The following is a 19,787-nucleotide window of genomic DNA, read 5'->3' as shown; positions in this document are numbered from 1 at the left end:
GATAAAAGAAAATTGACGGAAGGCGCCATGTCGCCATGGTGAAGTTGCGAGATCTTTACCATAGTGACATGGTGCCCTTTCGCCATGTGTCAGTGGGGCTAGGTCTCACCAAGGTGCGGTCGTGGAGGTGATGCCAGGTGTGTTGACAGCATTTTACGAGCCCAGAAGTTGAAAAGCAAGCATGGAACATGACGAGTCTTCACGATCGTCAGATCAGGGCGGATCAACAGAAGGCACTGTCTCACTATGGCGAAGTTGTGCGATCTTTACTATAGCGACATAGCGTCTTGCTGACATGTGTCTCGCTGGCTTGGCCAGGGTTGACGATTAATGGCTGGCAGTCGGTACAATTGTTGCAGTCAACATGGCAGTTAGTTTTGATGTTACGGCTAGATGGTGGAAAGGTGGCGCAATTAGGTTGAAACCACTAGGCCCTATGGTGCTATCGAGATTTTTGAAGACTTTTTCATAGCAACATAGCACCCAGTCCAACGTAAGGAATGGTCAGCACGTGGGACCTTGAGGAGGTGGCAAAATAAAGAAAGACGATTGGCCCGCGTGGCCTAGTTGGCACATAAGGAACTGTTTGACTTGCTTTGACCTCACGGATTCATGAGTTAGAAACAATGAATCAGGTTTTTTGCCGCAAGATTTTGATCCTATGATTAATGCCACCGACTCAGAAGTGAATGCAAAGTACAAGGACATTCTACCACCATTACAGATCTATCTACTGTGTTAGGGGATGTTTTTTGGCACTGTTCTGTCTTCTCCAGGCTCTTTCTCAGAGGAATATCAGATTTTGGTACGCAAAACCACCAGATCTTTGATTGGATTTTCAGGGTGAGAAGTTATCGCTAGTAGGTGAGAAGTAAATGTAATGCAAAAAATCCTCAGTTATGCCTGAACTATAAAGGCAATTTTGTGATCTTTTCTTAGGAGGACTCCTTTTCTGATTTCTCTGCTACTCCTCACAGGTTTGTAGTGTAAAATTCCCTTTGTCTCTAAGCTGTATAACATTATGTATCATCTCCTTCAGCCATCGATGTGTATGTGCATCCATCTTGCCTCTCATTGGTGTATTGTTGAGATCTGTGGCTTGCATACTGTGTCTATTTTCGGCCTATTGGATAATATATAAGTGAAATCCTTTTCCTTGTGTTATTCAGTTTGGTTTCCTAATCTGTATGTGGTTATTGATTGACATAAGTCTGGGTGTGTGTGTCTTTTGAATGTTATCTTTGTTTTGTAGTGCATATATGGGCAGAAATGAAGTCTGAACACTCTATTTTGGTGCATCACCTCCTTAGATTAGACTAGGTAGATTTGCTTTCGTGCTCTCCTTCTCCCGTTTCCTCTCCAAGAGTAGATAGGTGCACCCTGATAGTAAGAGGAAGCCGGCCTTCTCTGGAGACTCAACCTCATAGTTCAAGTCCCATAGCTTGGAGGTTGTTTCCATGTTTCACTAGGTTGTCCTTGCGCATAGGCCTTGGACAAGGGTGCAAACCTAAGTGACAGCAATTATCAATGATATTTTTCTTCTCTTTATTGAGGAAAATACTTCATCCATTGCCATAGTGATAGGTTCATGTACTTCAGCACAACAAGGTACACCTTGCCTTCCACTTCCAGCATCAGTGGATGACTTCTTGATAAATATTTCAGATTTGTTCACGAAGTCACACATAGCAAATTTGGGAGACATCTTTGATGATTTACATCTTCTCTTTGATGAAGCAAAATCTTCTTCAGTTGTCATGAGGGCTCACTCTGACCCTCCTGTCCAATATCTACATGATCAATCTTCATAGGTTGATATGATTATGGATCCTTATGTATAGAAATTGTAGGAGGTCTCTTTATCATTTGAGAAGATAGTTGGTTCTTTGGGACAGGTTCTACATTCATCCTTGCTAGATCTGCACTTCCTCTTTTCAGTACTATTGGAAGGGGTGACTATTAGCATCATTATAGGGTCAATTAAGTAGGTTTCAAAGACATCATTCATCATTGGTATTATTTCTGCACACAAGGGAAGCATCTCACTTATACCTTTGCCATTGTTTATTCCAAAGAGGAGGAACATTAAACAACACTCATGGGTCAGCTTCTACCTTGGAGTAGCTATCACTCATCAACACTTTACATTGGGGGGGTGGGGGACTATCTTATTTCTCTTCTTCTTCTCTCTTTGGGGGGGGGGGGTACTTTTTCCTCTTATTGGGTTTTCTCCTTCTCATACTTCACTTTTGTATATACTTGATGTGTGTTGTAATGAGAGGGTCTTGATTACTCCATCCATCCATGCATCTTGTTTCTTCATCTCTCTTTTTGGGAGAGGGCTTTTCCCATGAGGTTTTCCCTCTTTCTTCACTTTATGAGAGATTACATTTCATTATGTACATGGGTACCTAACATGGCCTAGTAGCCGGGACCCATTTTGCATTTCATCCTAATTTTTGTAAGCTTAAGTACATTTCCCTAAGTTGCACTTAAGGGGGGCTGTTGGTGTAAATAGTGCTTACTTATTACACTTTACTTAAGTTTACCTAGGCTAATACATTATTTTATTATTTTTTAGGTGAGACACTTAGGAGTTTGCATACTCTTATGAGTTGTCATGTTGACAACACTAAAGTAAGCAACTCTAATTCGGCACATGGTGTCTACAACATAAATTTGTGTACTACACCTTTGTAGGCTTATCTTCTCATCATCACACTTACTCCTATGCTTAATGAAGGATAATCCACTTCTGGTGGACATGTGCCTGGTTGTAGGAATTATCAATATGCTAATTCCTAGGCATTCTAGAAGCATTCTAAAGGCCTTTATATACAGCCACTCCTAGTGTAATTATACATTGAATTAAATATATATTGTTATTCTGATCATACTCTTTTGGTTTATTGTTGTGCTTGTACTTGAATTCCTTGATCTAATGGTGACAAATTATTATGCACTTTGAAGATATCTAATCTTCACATCAGGTTTGGAGATAGCTATGAGTTGGAGGATGAGTTCTATGTAATAGTCATGGGAGACTATGATGTCATCCTTAGCATGACATGGATGGCCTCACTAGTCGAGTTCACACTCAACCTAGAAAAATTGAAGATGAGGTTTCAGCATGAGAGCAAGACTATTGTACTTAAAGGACTTTCAAATGGAAGCTATAGAGTAATCTCCTTGAGGAAAATGAATAAACTATTTTAGTATGATGATATAGAATGGGTGACAAAATATTTTACTATGCCAGCCTCACAAGAACTACCGGTGAAGAGTCATCCAATAGATATCCATGAGATACTTGATAGGCATGCTAAAGTTTTTGGTGAGATTTTGCTAAAGTTTCCTATGACAAAGAATGGTATATTTGAGTTGGGATTTTTCAGCCCCAATGGAGCCAACTGGTATATTGGCATCTGGTATGCCCAAATTCCAGAGAAGACGTATGTTTGGGTCACCAATAGGGAGACTCCCACCAGGAAACAGCCAGGCATTTTGAAGCTGTCAAAAGATGGTAATCTGGTGCTGTTCGATGCAGAGGATGCATCTATTTGGTCAGCCAACACAACAAACAAGGCATCCCGAGTTGTGTTATTGGATTCTGGTAATTTCTTAATGCCGAGTTATGAAAATGAATCTAATATTGTTTGGCAGAGTTTCGACAATCTCGCAGATACCTTGTTGCCCGGAATGAGGTTCGGTGGACATCAAAAGCTAATCTCCTGGAAGAGCTCAACGGATCCTGCTCCCGGACTATTTTCCCTACAGAGGGATCTGTCAGGGGCCAAACAATTTGTGTTCAACTGGAACAATTCCAAATAGTATTGGTCAACCGAAATTTGGGATGGCACAATTTTCAGCGAAATGCCAGAAATTACAGACAAACATATCATGTTCAATATCAGCGTTGAGAGCAATGGCTCTGTTTTGTATTTCACTTACATGCTGGTCCCTAATTTCAAATTCTTGGCACGTTTCGTCATGACCAAGTTCAGACAAGGGTGACAGTATGCATTTGTAAGGGATGGTTGGAGCATGTTTTGGTCTGTCCCCAGAGATGGATGTGATGTTTATGGTGCCTGCGGTGCCTACGCGACTTGCAACTCCAAAAATCTCCAGTATTGCAGCTATGCGGAAGGCTTCGAACCCACAAACAATCAAGCCTGGGTTTCCCAAGATTGGGCGTCCACTGGCTGTGTTCGGTTGAGCCCATTAAACTGCAGCACTGATCGATTCATCCAACTTGGCATAACATTACCCGATGATTACGCCATCCTGCAATATCAACAAAAAAAGATTGCGAGAAGGCCTGCCTACGCAATTGCTCATGCACCGCATTTTCTTCCAATCCACCTTCAGGCCCTTGCCAAATCTGGTCCAGAGATTTGCTCAACCTGCGCAACTCTACTTCGTCGAGAAGGAATACAAATGTCTTCATAAGAGTATGTCCCTCTCAATTTTCCAAGAAAAGCAAAAGCAGAAGTATTATATTGGTCAGGGCAAATAAGATTCTACCTTCTGGCACATGCAATAGGTATAAGAATAGTTGCAGGAAGGACATAAATCTTGATCCTGGGCCAAGTTATTTTGAGGGACTATAGCTCTGTTCTGATTTGAGCTTGAAGCAGAAGCATGACTATTTTTTCGACCCTGATCAAAAGAGTTATTCCACTGATTAGGAGGCCTACCACCATTTGGAGCCTGATATTGCAATTGGGGAGGCTTGCCACTTTGAGCTTGCTACCTTTCTAAGGCCACCACTTTGTTACTCATTTTTTGTATTATAGAAAAACTATCCTCTAATCTCTTCCCTTGGTCCTTCAACTCCCTCCCCTGCTCTTGCAATTTTTTATCCAGGGTCTTCTCTCTTTTATCCGTATTCAGCACTAGACCTTGGGGCATTTCTTTGAGTTCATCTATCCTATTTGAGGATGTGGAAGCTTGAGGGACTGGAGGAAGGGCTTGTGATGCAGAAGTTGTAGGAAGAGGGGCCATTGCTGGTTGGTGGTTGGGAACATCAGGAAAGAAAGGCATAGGGGGCCTTGGAGCCAACTTTCCTCCTTGTATCAGGATGTTCTCAGCTTTTATGGCTATCTCATAAGCATTAGGCAAGGTATCTCCTCCCATAGTTTGGATTGTAGTGGCAATATCACTGTTCAAAGCTCTAAGGTAATGTAAGAAGGCATTACCGGGGGTAGGTTTCACTGTAGTAGGTATTCTATCCCATTTCTTTTGAAATCTATAGTTAAAATTAGTCATACATTCATGGGGGGCCCTTTTCATAGTAGTCAGCTGCTCTAAAAGCGACAGATGGTCACTTCTATCCTCAAAATGTTTGCGTAACCCTGCTCCTAGTCCATCCCAATCAGTTATAGAACCATGAGCTAAGCCTCTATACCACTATAATGCTTTTCCTTTTAAAGATGAGGCTAGAACTCTGACAAAAACATCATCCTCTGTGATACCATGAATATTACAGACATTTGCTACTTCTTGGATATGCTCTAAAGGGGAGATGGAAGTTTTGCCAGTAAAATCAGGTATACTTTTTAGTGTAGATACTAGTATATCATGTCTTTGGGCTAACAATAGAGGACTTCCACCATTAAAGGTGGAAAAAGCGTGAACTCTTGGATGTGCCATGTAAACAAGTGTTCTATTGATGAGTGTTGATGGCAATCTAGGCTGAGTTTGAATAGTAGGAGGAGTAGAGATAGATCTTACAGGTATATTAACTATTATTACACGCCTAACTGGTGATAATGAAGTTCTCGTCCTCCTTCTTCTAGGATTTGAAAGAGAAAGCTCTTGATATTGAAATTTACCTCTAGAAGACGCCCTTGTTTCAGCTCTAGGCATGAATTTCTGCAACTATGGCCTAGAACCAGATTTGTTGATGTTCAGAGTTGCCAAGTACTTTGAAGAATCAACCTCTTGAAGGCCTGAATACTAAAGCCAGCACTACCTCTTTAGTATTAATCTCTAAAACGCTTTCTTCTTGACACCAGTAGACTTTAAATTTTGTTTGAAAAAGTGTCTCACCGGGCATGCCAAAAACTGTTGTCACTTAGGTTTGCACCCTTCTCCAAGACCTATGTGCAAAGACAACCTAGTGAAACATGGAAACAACCTCCAAGCTATGGGACTTGAACTGTGAGGTTGAGTCTCCGGAGAAGGCCGGCTTCCTCTTACTATCAGGGTGCACCTAACTACTCTTGGAGAGGAAAAGGGAGTAGGAGAGCACAAAAGAAAATCTACCTAGTTCTAATCTAAGGAGGTGATGCACCGAAATAGAGTGTTCAGACTCATCTCATCCCATATATGTACTACAGAACCAAGATAACATTCAAAAGACATACACACCCAAACTTATGTCAATCAACAACCACATATAGATTAGGAAACCAAACTAAATAATGCAAGGAAAAGGATTTCACTTATATATTATCCAATAGGTCAAAAATAGATACAGTATGCAGGCCATAGATCTCAACAATACACCAATGAGAGGCAAGATGGATACACATACAGATTGATGGCTGAAGGAGATGATACAGAATGTTATACAGCTCAGAGAAAAAGGGAATTTTGCACTATAGACCTGGGAGCAGTAGTAGAGAAATCAGAAAAGGAGTCCCCCTACAAAAGCTACAAAATTTTCCTTTATAGTTCAGGCATAACTGAGATCTTTTGCATTACATTTACTTCTCACCTAATAGCATTAACTTCTCACCTTGAAAATCCAATCAAAGATCTGGTGGTTTTGAGTACCAAAAATTTGATATTCCTCTAAGAAAGAGCCTGGAGAAGACAGAACGATGCTAGAAAACATCCCCTGACATAGTAGATAGATCTGTAATGGTGGTAGAATGTCCTTGCACTTTGCATTCACTTTTGAGTTGGTGGCATTGATCACAGGATCGAAATCTCGCGGCAAAAAACCTGATTCATTATTTCTAGCTCATGAATCTGCGAGGTCAAAGCAATTCAAACAGTTCCTTATGTGCCAATTAGACCACGCAATCCAATCGTCTCTCTTTATTTTGCCACCTCCTCAAGGTCCCATGCACTGACCATTCCTTACGTCGGACTGGGCGTTATGTCGCTATGGGCACCATGCCTTGAGATTCATTATAGCGAAATAGTGCCCCACTGTTATCTCTAACCGCGATGGTTGCCAATCTCACTACACCACCTTTCCACCATCTAGCCGCAACATCAAAACTAACTGCCATGTTGACCACGACGATTGCACTGATTGTCAGCCGTTAACCGTCAACCCTGGTTTGCCAGTGAGCCACGCGTCAGCAAGATGCTATATCACTATGGTAAAGATCGCACAACTTTACCATAGCGAGATGGTGCCTCCTGTAGATCTATGCTGATCTGATGATTGTGAAGACTCATCATGTTTCGTGCTTGCTTTTCAACTTCTGGGCTCGCGAAATGCTGTCAGCACACCTGCCATCACCTTAGTGACCGCAACCTAGCGAGACCTGGCCCCACTGACATGTGTCGAAAGGGCGCCATGTCGCTATGGTAAAGATCGCGCAACTTCACCATGGCGACATGGCACCTTCTGTCAATTTTCCTTGATTTGACAGAAAGCAAGATAGAGACTGCCCCCTGGCCCTCAGTGTATCAATCAATGGGAACCGGCCACGTGCCAACCATCTATATTTCTTGCACCTCCAAACCTGGACCCACGAGGACACATGTCCTCCAGGCACCATGTCGCTAACGTAAATCTCGTGCGGCTTATCCATAGCGCGATGGCACCTGTCATTGATCTCTGTAGATCCGACAGTGGAGAGCTTAACCCCTTACTGCACTGGTCGCGTTGAAGATCTGGTCCTACAATCTATCTATATGTTGACCTAACATACGTGGCAGTCCCCCATTGGCCTAATGAAGCACCACCTTGGCAGATTCTGGTATTGCTTAATCCTGACCACACCACGTGTTAACCAGGCTCTATGTTGCTAATGAAAAACTCGTGAGTTTTCCGTTGGCGCCATGGCACCTTGCCGCTTTTTTGAAACTTTCCAGCCCATGAACCACATATTCACCCAGCTCGCCATAAACATTTTTCAGTACTGCGAACCTTGCCCACCGAACACTGGGACTCACTATCGAAGCACCCTTCGGCTGGCTGGGCGCTATGTCGCTATGAAGATTTTTCGGTCAACATATGATAGTGACATAGCGCCCATGGTGCTGTGGAAATTTTTCGACCCACCAAAGAACCTTGGATGACCTACCTCGCGGACCCACCATGGTAATGTGTCACTAGGGCACGATGTCGCTATGCTATCCGCCGTGCAACTTTTGAAAAGTGACATAGCGCCTACCATCGATCTGCTTAGATCTGACGATGGAGAACCTGCAGGCCGTAGAAACCATGTTATAAGGCTTAGGAATTAAAATAATATTAACTTTGGGAATTAACCGTTGGACGGGCTAGACATTTGAAAATTGAATCTTAGCAGGGCAGACAAATGATAACAGCTACCCCTTGCCATTCCACATAGATTGCTTTGTAGTAAGATCAATGGCAAATAATTTTCTTTTAAAAAAAATTACATTCGTGGTAGTGGAATTGGCCCTCTCTTTAGTGCTTAGAAATACCCCATCATTAAGATGTGACCTTAGTATCCAGGGAGGCCAATCTTGAAGGAGAAGCGCTTGCAAAGCTGACATTAATGAAGAAAAAGAGATCCTATAATGTGTTCTCGGTCTATTCTTCTATTGCTCAAGTGCCTTTTGCTATGTTATCTACAGCAAATGAGTGCTTGGGATGGTTGACTGTTTGGTTCCTCTAAGCTTTAGGGAAGATGAGAAGTGGACGAGTAGGAAGACTTTTCTTAAAGAATCTTATGGAAAATGTGTTGGAGATTAAAAGAAGAGATACATTCAAATGGAGGTTGTTAGAAACAATAATGTAGCCCCTTGATAGACAGTTTGTTTAAGCAGCCTAAGCGCAAATCCATGCATAGCATCTGTAAGGAGTTTGGATTGGGAGCTATGGTTCAGATTATGGTGGCGACAATTATGGTCCTACAGGTTGTCAAAATTTCAAAGAAAGTTGCAGAGGTTATAATTGCAACCCAATTATTAGTGGTTATTATATTACACCTTGGAGAGCTCATCAAAAGTTTATTGACATTTAAATTGTTTGAAAGAATGCCTCAAAGAAATGTGGTACCTTGGACTGCAATGGTTGTAGGATATAGACAAAATGGATTTTTTCACAAGGCTATAGAAACTTCCAAGCAAATGCAATTGGCAGGTGTAAAGCCAGGTTCCACAACCTTTGTCTGTTTCCCCCCTGCCTGTGTGAAAGTGGGAGTTTGGAAGAGGGAAGGGAGTCCATGGGAAAATTATTAAAAATGGTTATTGTGCAGATGTGTGTGTTAGCAATGCATAAGTGTTACTGTGGACTCAACAACTAGAGTGGCAGTGTTAGCTTGGGTTCAGAACAATGAGCGATGAGATGATGGCTTTGGAATTTCAGTTGGGGCTATTTTCTTTTAAATGATTTGCATTTTGCTAGGATATAATACTTACTGTATCAAAATTCCATAGACAAGTCCCCTTACTCAAATTCTATAGGTATTCATAGTTGCATTCAAGAGCAAAAATCTTAAAATGCCAGAGGATCCCAAAGATCTTTCCAAGCTGGCTGGCAAGGAAGCAAATTTGATTACCGACAGGCTTTCTCATACAAACCAATTCAAATTTCTTGACAAAGCCTGCCAACTCTTTGATGGAATGGCCTAGATCCAACATTCCTTAGCACAAATGAATTTGTTTAATGGACATTACAGTTGATTAATCATTCAATAGATTTGGTCTCTGGATTGTAGAAGAGCAGAGTGGAATGAGTAAGAATTGGCATAGATGTCCGAGCAAGATAGCTTTTTAATTTCTCCATTTCAGCCATAGATGGGACCACATTGCTTAAATTTTATCCATAGTCATTTTCTACGCATGATGCAAGCATAGTCACAGATATGGTAAAGGTTCAAGAAATTAAGTTTGATGAGGATGAGCAGGAATTGCAATAATTGCATGAATCATAAAGTTTGTCAACTTTTATCAAATATTTGTAGATGCATGAAACAAATTATAGACTGGGCACCTAATTGTTTCAATGGAATGTTATGTGATACTCTCACACAATATTTGATAATTGCAAGAGAGATGAGAATTTTGGTACTTGTGTCTGTATAAGGGCTAGCCTTTCAATAGACGTCATCATGGAAGAAAGGCACATTTTCTAGAGATAAGCATAGTTGGAGAGATCATAAACATAAAGTCCATATTCAGTGCAGTCATACACACCACATGCTCTTGATCTCTTCATGAGAAGGAGGATATGTGTTCATCAATAAAGTAATGTAACTTGAATGAATCATTCAAATATCAAAAGGAGATCAAAAAAGATTAATTATTCAATCTTCCTCTCAGAAGGTGTGAGGACTAAGTTTCAAGTCATTCTTGGTTAATTTTGTTGAGGTTAATTAACCTCACCCAAATCACGTATTTGAGAGATAGTTATTAACCACAGAAGGGTAGTTATTAACCTTTGTGTCTATATAAGGGATCTTTTGGTCTTTGTAAAGGGACTTTTTGGTTTGAAAAATAAGGGAACACTATGATGAAATTTTGATTGAGAGATAAATTTTGAAAAGTATGTACACTTTTTATCTCTGAAATTGAAAATCTCTTTTGTCTTCTTGGTGCAAGGAAATGGAATGAGATATGCTTTGGGTTTCTTATTCTAAAATCAAAATTGTTATCTATTGTAGTAAACATTCTCATGGTACTATGTGAGTGTTTATAAATGTTAATGAATGTGCTTGGTAATACTGGTGGTTTTCAAGCGTAGTCCTTGATCACCTTTGTTATCAATCTTGTTTACCGAAGAAGGTTGTAAGGATGTGTGGTGCATTAGTCCTGAACGACTTTCTCCTAATCTTTGAAGTTTTAAATTCTTTATTTGAAAATCCTTTAAAAATTATATCATATGAGGGAGCTTCCCCTCTAAACGTAGAGGAAGGCCACATACCAAGGGCCTTTCCAACTGTTGTGAACGGTTTGCCATACACTATGTTCGGCAAATTCTACTGTGACAAATCTATTTACCAACAAGCCTTCAATTTCATATTTCATATATATACATGCAAGTAAATACGGAAGCAACTTCTGCTGTTTTATGATCTTATCAATCTAGGATGACATGTTTCTTTTGTAGATTGTCAGCAAATAGGAGTCAACTACGGATTGTAGGGAAACAATTTACCAAGTGTTGGTGATGCGGTTGCTTTAATTAAGAAAAACAATCTCAGGAAAATGAGAATTTTCATAGCGAACCACGATGTACTTAAAGCCTTTGTAAATTCTAGAATCAACGTAATTGTAGGAGTGGAAAACAACGAGTTGCAGGCGATTGCTACAAATCAAGATTCTACAAACGGGTGGGTAAAAGACAACATCGAAGCATTTTACCCTTCCACTAATATCACATGCATTTCTGTAGGAAACGAGGTTTTGGCAATGGGAGGAAATGATCAGTACATGCCATATCTTGTCCCCGCAATTAAAAACATTCAAACAACACTTGAGAATGTGAATCTGTAGAACAACATAAAGGTCTCCACATCCCACACCATGACAGTCATTGGCAACGGTTTCCCTCCGTCACAGGGAACATTCGACGACAATGTAAAAGACAACATGAGTTCTATTTTACAGTTCCTGCAAGAGCACGACTCTGCTTTCATGGCAAACGTCCATCCCTACCATAGCTACAACCGCAACAAGAACCGAATGACTTTAGAATACGTGCCCTTTAAGCCCACGAATCCTATAGTAGATGGCAATTTTTCCTACACCGGGACATCCAGATCTGCTAATTGTGATGGCTAAGAGTGGATGGCCTTCTATGGGGAACCATGTGGCAACCATTGAGAATGTGTAGACATATATGAATAATCTAATACAGCATGTGTTGTCAAGTGCAGGGACTCCGACGAGGCCTAGAAGCAGCATTGAGACTTATATCTTCGCTCTTCTCAATGAGAATTTGAAGAGGGGGGATGAAATTGAGAAACACTATGGCCTCTTTGTTGGAAATTAAACATCAACGCTGTAGGTTGTCCTCGAGCCCCATGCCCATCTACCTTGTCAGGTCACTGCAGGCATCCATGAATGGCAGGCATTCATTTTGGTAGGTGAGATTTTGAATTTGAATGCTGAGAGGAAAAAGAATGGAATGTGAGAAAAGGAATGTTTCTACATTCATTTTTATTAAGTGCAGATCAAGCAGATCAAAGAAAAAGTTGCAGACCTAAGTAGAGAATGAAGAGGAAGGAAGTTTGTGCCTGCAGTTACACGTGTCTCCTCTGTTCATTCTATGAGTTTTTTATTATTTGGATTCGTCCTGTTGAAGCAGTGATTGCTGCAGGCACCATTGTATGCAGCCATTAGAGTTGTAGGTTTAAAAGTTTATTGAAGTTTGAAGTATTATCAGTTTAGGGTTATATTAGGGTTTTCTAGTTGAACCCAAATGCTCCCAGATTTTGTAATAGTTTAATGAAAGATTGAATAGAAAGCAAGAAAGCATACTTGAATCTATTGATCTTCCCTTATATGTTGTATTTGAGAAATTTTTTTGAAAGCTTAAAGCTTTGGCTCTTTGGTTTTAATGGTGAAAGCATTCACGTTGAAATTTGCTAAGTTATAATTTCGTTGTTGAAGCCGAGCTCACTCGGCATCTATTGTTGTCAAGCATTTCTTTTAGAGCCGAGCATACTCAGCATCTATTGCTACCGAGCTCCTCTTTGTGCCGAGTTCACTCGGCACCTATTTCCTATCACTTGACACCATCAAGTACCGAGCAAGTGCTGAGTAATATCTGGCACTCGACACCTTCCTGTGCCGGGCACTTTTTTTCTTCAAGTGCCGAGTAAAACTGGCACTCAACACCTTCATGTGCCGAGCAACTTTTAAGTGCTGAGTAAAGTTTTTTTTTTGGGGGGGTTGAGTTGTGAGTTTAAATTTATATTAATATTTCTAACATGGTATCATAGCTTTGAGGCCCCACATCCACAGTGAGTTAAGGCATTTGTTTTTCTTGGGATATTTATCATGGCAGGAGATGCAGGAAAGATATGGTAGCAGCCACCATCATTTAATGGACAGAATTATGATACATTTGCAAAGAAGATGAAAATCATTATGGTTGCAAATGATTTGTGGGAGTTTGTGGTCGATGGATTCAATGATGTGGCTAATCCAACTCAGTATGCTACCCTCACAAATGTACAGAAGACTCATTTGAAAGAGTCAAGGAGGAAGGATGAAAAAGCATTAAGCTTGATTGAAGTAGCAATGACAGAGACAATTTTTCCAAAGATTGCAGCAGCAAATTATGCAAAGGAATCATGGGATATCCTTGATTTGAACTTCAAGGGGACTGATAAAGTCCGCACGGTTAAGCTACAGAACATAAGGAGGGAGTTTGAGAACCTTCAAATGAAGGAAAATGAATCAGTTGCAAACTTCAGTTAAAGGACCTCCAATGTGATTAACCAACTGAAGTCAAATGGAGAAGACTATCAAGAGCAGAGGATAGTGGAAAAGATATTGAGGAGTTTACCTCATAAATATGACCATTTGGTCATGACAATAGAAGATGCAAAAGACCTCACTACTTTGACAATGGATGAGTTGATGGGTTCTTTTCAAACCCATGAGTATAGGATCAATAGATCCACATCTTCTTCTACCCAAGAGCAAGAATTCAAGGCTCAGTGAAATCCAAGAGGAAGGGGGAGAGGAAGATATGGCTCAGGCAGGAACTCCAGAGGTAGAGGCCGAGGTAATGGAGGACAGAGAAATGCTACAGCAGAAAGCTCAAGAAGAGCAGATGGAGCAAGTGGCTCACAAAATGCTTCAAGAGGAGGTAAGAAAAACTACAAGTCAAATAAGAGTAATGTAGAATGCTACTATTGTCATAAATATGGGCATTATGCAAATGAATGCTGGAAGAAGCAGAATGATCAGTTAGGACAAGAAATTGTGGCTGACATGAATATGAGAAGTGGACCCAATGTTGCTGCCTTCATCATGTGTAATGTTGGTGAAGAAGGAAGCCTTGAGGTTTGGTACCTTGACAGTGGATGTAGCAACCACATGAGTGGCAATGAAACCTTGTTTTCATTCATTGACAAGAGTTTCAAATCTGAAATTAAAATGGGTAACAATGGAACCCTATCAATTGTGGGCAAAGGATCTATTATGGTCCACACCAACAAATGTGAGAAAAGGGAGATACAAAATGTGTATTTTGCCCTTGGTATGAAGCACAATTTGATGAGCATTGGTCGGCTCATTCAAAATGGATACAAAGTGCTAATGGAGAATGACATGTGTGTCATTCATGAAAAAGATGGGAGCAAGAACTTACTTGCAGTAGTTCAAATGACAAAGAACAAAATGTTTCCCTTGAGGATAGAGACATGTTTCTCATCTCAAGTTTGTGTTGCACCTCCCACACAATCAGCTCTAAGGAGTGTGATTGAAGACCCCTCACAGCTATGGCATCTCAGGTATGGTCATCTTGGCTGTGCTAGTTTAAATTTTTTATCAAATAAAAGAATGGTAGAAGGTTTGCCACGAATAGGAAATTCTTGTGACAAGTGTGAAGCTTGTATTTTGGGTAAGCAACATAGGCTTCCCTTTAATTCTAGAAATTCTAGGAGGGCTATATATTCATTAGAGTTAGTGCATACTGACCTAGTCGGTCCTATGCAAGTTACTTCCATTGGGGGGAGTACTTATTTCATGACATTCATTGATGATTTCAGTTGTAAGACATGGGTGTATTTCTTAAAGAATAAATCTGAAGCATTTGAAAAACTTGTAGAATTTAAAGCCCAAGCTGAAAGAGAATGTGGACACTATATCAAGGTCCTAAGATTAGATAGAGGAGGGGAGTATACCTCCAATTCTTTTGTAAATTTTTGCAGGAAACATGGAATTAAGAAAGAGCTCATAGCCAGCTATACACCACAGCAGAATGGAGTGGCTAAAAGAAACAATAGGACCATTGTTGAAATGCCAAGAAGCATGATGAAAGAGAAAGGTCTCGCAACTGAATTTTGGGGAGAGGCTATGGAAAAAGCAGTTTACCTAATTAATAGGTGTCCTACAAAGGTTTTTTGTGACAGAATTCCAATGGAAGCATGGTTACGAAGAAGATGGACAGTTGAACACTTAAGGGTGTTTGCACATGTGCCTAAAGAGAAAAGACAAAAATTTGATGAAAAAGGTGTGAAATGCATTTTCACAGGGTACAGTCCAGAATCAAAGGCATACAGATTGTATGACCCATTGAACAACAAGATGATGCTTTCAAGAGATGTGGAATTTCTCGAAAATCAGTCTTGGTATGGTTCAATTAATGAGTCAGCGAGCACTTCTAGTAAAGTGCCAATTATGAGTGAAGAAGATAATGATGAACAACAAGAAGGAGAAAATAGAAGAAAAGGCAAGCAGATTCAGACATTGCCGATCTCCTCTAGGCATGACAGAGTGTCAATGTCGAGTACCAGTGAAGACCGAGCTAGTCGGCAATGCAGCAGCAATGAAGATTCTAATCCTAGACTCTCCTCCCTGTTACCAAGAAAGACCAAGAGTCTTAGGGAGATATACCAAGATGAAACGTATGAAGATTATGATGAGAGTGTTAATTTTGCATTATTTTCTCATAGTGATCTAGTATATTTTAAGGAAGCTATTAAGGAGAAGAAATGGTGTAATGCCATGGATGAGGAAATAGATGCTATAGAAAGGAATGAGACATGGGAGTTAACTGAATTGCCTCCCAAGAATCAAGTGATTGGAGTGAAATGGGTCTATAAGACCAAATGCAATGCTGAAGGCAAGATTGATAGGCATAAGGCAAGGCTGGTAGTTAAGGGCTACAAATAGCAGTATGGAAGAGACTATGATGAGACTTATGCCACAGTTGCAAGAATGGAAACCGTGCATGCTGTCATAGCAATTGCAACTCAGCACAAATGGAAGGCATATCAAATGGATGTGAAGTTTGCCTTTCTAAATGGTGTATTGAAAGAAGAAATGTATGTGGAGTAGCCACCTAGTTATGAAGTTGCAGGTGAAGAGAACAAAGTATATAGATTGAAGAGAGATCTTTATGGGCTCAAGCAAGCTCTACGGGCATGGTACAGTAGAATTGACTCATATTTGATGAGCAATGACTTTAGAAAAAGCAATGGTGAGCCTACTCTTTACATCAAGGCAGAAGATGGTAATGTATTGATTGTTTTATTGTATGTAGATGACTTGATTTTTACTAGTAATGACAAGGCTCTAATTGGTGAGTTCAAAGAGGCCATGAAAAGTGAATTTGAAATGAAAGACCTAGGTCTCTTGAAATACTTTCTAGGCATAGAAATAAAACAAATGCATGATAGCATCTTCATCTCTCAAAAAAAATATGCAGGGCAGATCTTGTAGAGATTTAAAATGCAGAATAGCAAGGTAGCCCCCACACCAATAGCAGTAGGTCTGAAGTTGAGCAAGGAAGACTCTAGCAAGAGAGTGGATCCAACATTATACAAGAGTATGGTTGGAAGTCTAATGTATTTGACTGCAACTCGGCCAGACCAAATGCATGCAGTAAGTCTGATTTCTAGATTTATGGAAACACCAAAGGATTCCCATTAGCAAGCGAGAAGGAGGATCCTAAGGCATGTGCAAGGTACCAAGGGATTTGAAATTTTGTATACTGCAAATGATGATTTCAAGTTGGTTGGTTACACTGATAGTGATTGGGTTGGAAGTTTAGATGATAGGAAGAGCACTTCCGGATACATGTTTCACATGGGAACGGATGCAATTTCATGGGCATCCAAAAGCAACCTATTGTTGCTCAATCTATAGCAGAGGCTGAATACATTGCAGCAAATGCAACAGCATGTCAAGCAATTTGGCTAAGGAGGATCTTGACAGATTTGAATGAAAGGCAAGAGGATGGAACCACAATTTATTGTGACAACATCTCATCAATTGCATTGTCCAAGAATCTAGTCTTCCATGGGAGAAGCAAACACATAGAAATCAGATATCACTTCATTAGAGAGTTAGTGGAGAATGGGGACATCAAAATGAATTTTTGCAAGTCAGAGTAGGAGCTAGCAAACATTTTCACAAAGCCATTAGGCATTGGATTTTTGTACACCTAAGAGAGTGTCTTGGTGTAGTTGATTTGGATCAGTTGTGATCCTTGTTTGTTTGGCTCGAGACAAAGGGGGAGTGTTGGAAATTAAATGTGAACGCTACAGGTTGTCGTCGAGCCCCACGCCCATCTACCCTGTCAGGTCACCGTAGGCATCCATGAACGACAGGAATTCATTTTAGTAGGTGAGATTTTGAATTTGAATGTTGAGAGGGAAAAGAATGGAATGTGACAAAAGGAATGTTTATACATTCATTTTTATCAAATGCAGATCAAGCAAATCAGAGAAAAAGTTGCAGAGCTGAGCAGAGAATGAAGAGGAAGGAAGTTTGTGCCTGCAGTTGCACGTGTCTCCTCTGTTCATTCTATGAGTTTGTTGTTATTTGGATTCATCCTGTTGAAGTAGTGATTGCTCCAGGCACCACTGTATGCAGCCATTAGAGTTTTAGGTTTGAAAGTTTATTGAAGTTTGAAGTATTATCAGTTTAGGGTTATTTTAGGGTTTTCTAGTTGAAGCCGAATGCTCCCAAATTTTGTAATAGTTTAATGAAAGATTAAATAGAAAGCAAGAAAGCATACTTGAATCTATTGATCTTCCCTTATATATTGTATTTGAGAAATTTGTTTGAAAGCTTAAAGCTTTGGCTCTCTAGTTTTAATGGTGAATGCATTCACATTGAAATGTGCTAAGTTATAATTTCTTTGTTGAAGCCGAGCTCACTCAGCATCTATTGTTGCTGAGCATTTCTTTTGGAGCCGAGCATACTCGGCATCTATTGCTACCGAGCTCCTCTTTGTACCGAGTTCACTTAGGACCTGTTGCCTGTCACTCGGCACCATCAAGTGCCGTGCAAGTGCCGAGTAATATCTGGCACTCGGCACCTTCCTGTGCCAAGCACTTTTTTTCTTCAAGTGCCAAGTTAAATTGGCACTTGGCACCTTCATGTGCCGAGAAAATTTTAAGTGCCAAGAAAAGTTTTTTTTTTTTTGGGGTTGGGTTGTGAGTTTAAATTTATATTAATATTTCTCACACTCTTCTACCCTAATCAGCAGCCTGTCTACCCTGTAAACTTCTCGCTTAACTAGTCTTATGTATATTCTTTTGTCACAATCATATTGAATCGTTTCCAATGATAAGCACCTTTTGATGATGAAAAATTGAATGAAATAATATATTCGTTATCTCCGACAAACATTCATGGAATTAATGAATCTCTCATTTTTTGAGGTCTCATCGCAATGCTTCGCACATATTTCCTTTTGAGTCCTTAAAATATTTTGCTGAACATATACTACTAGAATTAAAGAGAGGGATGATTAGAGACATAAATGGAGAGAGTAATGGGGAAGATTCGACAGGGGGACATTAAAGGAAATAAAGATAGAGATAGAATGGATAGGAAAACTTGACATAATTAAGGAAATATAGAGGGTTTCTATGGGGAGAGATGCAATGATATAGACAATAAAAGGAATAAATGGAAATGGAAAGAGGGACTGAATGTTAGAGGAAGAGATAAAGAGATAGAAAGATATAGATATGTGAAGGAATATGTAAAGGAAGGTAGAGAGGGACAGAGAGGGCACATTAATCTATAAGAATATATGTTATTTTTAAATTATTAAAATTAAATAAGGAATGAAAAGTTAGTTTCTCTCTCACCCTCTCATTCAATCATTTACTTTAGGTGTTATAAATTACAATAAAATAAGATAATAATTTAAAAGATATATCTATAAAGTTGTAAAAGATAGTTTTTCTTTTCTAATTATTCTATAAATTTTAACGAGCAAATAAATATATAAAAATTAGTATTTTTTTATTCATTTTTAATTAGTATTTGTGACTCAAGAATAATATATAAATATTGAAACATACATGAAAAAAGATAAAATATCCTAATAAAATAATACAATATTAAAAGATATTGTCATTAATAGAATATAAAACTATTCTTGTGAAGTGTGAGCTTGATGAGGGTATGGATCCGGTTGATCTTGCTATCTGTAATCGCCTCAATTTTCATCTGCAGGATGGGGTTGCGGCTCATAGGTTTCCTTCTATGTCCAGGCAGCTTCACCATCAAAGGAAGGGTCGGGTTAACCGGGATGGGCACTGGACTCCTCCTCCCTGTGGAGTTCTGAAAATTAACACTGATGGTTCTTCTCGTGAGAATCCTGGTCCGGCTGGTATTGGCGGAGTGGCTCGTTGTAGTTTTGGGAATGTTAAATTTTTCTTCTCAATTCATAAGGGTGATTATACTAACAATCTCATGGAAGCTCAGGCTATTTTATATGCTATGGAACAGTGTTGCTTGTGGGGATGGAGTAAGATTGTTTGTGAGTCTGATTCCCAGGTGGTGGTGAACATGCTTTCTTCGCAAGAGCTTGAGGATGTTAGTTGGCAGCTGGCCACTGTTGTTAAGTAGATTCTTTTCTTCTCTTCCTCTTTTCAGTTCATTAGGTTCAAGAATATTCCGCGAGAATGGAATAGACCTGCTGATTGTTT

General features: G+C 39.8%; 1 protein-coding gene and 1 pseudogene across 1 annotated transcript; both read left to right on the top strand.

Annotated features, from left to right (window-relative positions):
* Positions 1-3,252: 3,252 nt before the first annotated feature.
* On the top strand, positions 3,253-3,831 carry LOC149570201 (putative inactive G-type lectin S-receptor-like serine/threonine-protein kinase SRK). Its single transcript, XM_089817114.1, has one exon. The coding sequence runs from the start codon at positions 3,253-3,255 to the stop codon at positions 3,829-3,831; it is 579 nt and encodes a 192-aa protein (XP_089673240.1).
* A 4,194-nt stretch (positions 3,832-8,025) lies between these two features.
* LOC149570200 (glucan endo-1,3-beta-glucosidase-like) lies at positions 8,026-18,364 on the top strand (annotated as a pseudogene).
* Positions 18,365-19,787: the final 1,423 nt, after the last annotated feature.

Source organism: Cupressus sempervirens, chromosome 3 (genome assembly GCF_028749045.1).
Source record: "Cupressus sempervirens isolate cs-2001-9-10 chromosome 3, ASM2874904v1, whole genome shotgun sequence".
Classification (NCBI taxonomy): domain Eukaryota; kingdom Viridiplantae; phylum Streptophyta; class Pinopsida; order Cupressales; family Cupressaceae; genus Cupressus; species Cupressus sempervirens.
The sequence above is the reverse complement of the archived record's forward strand: the minus strand, read 5'-3'. Positions and strand labels throughout refer to the sequence as shown.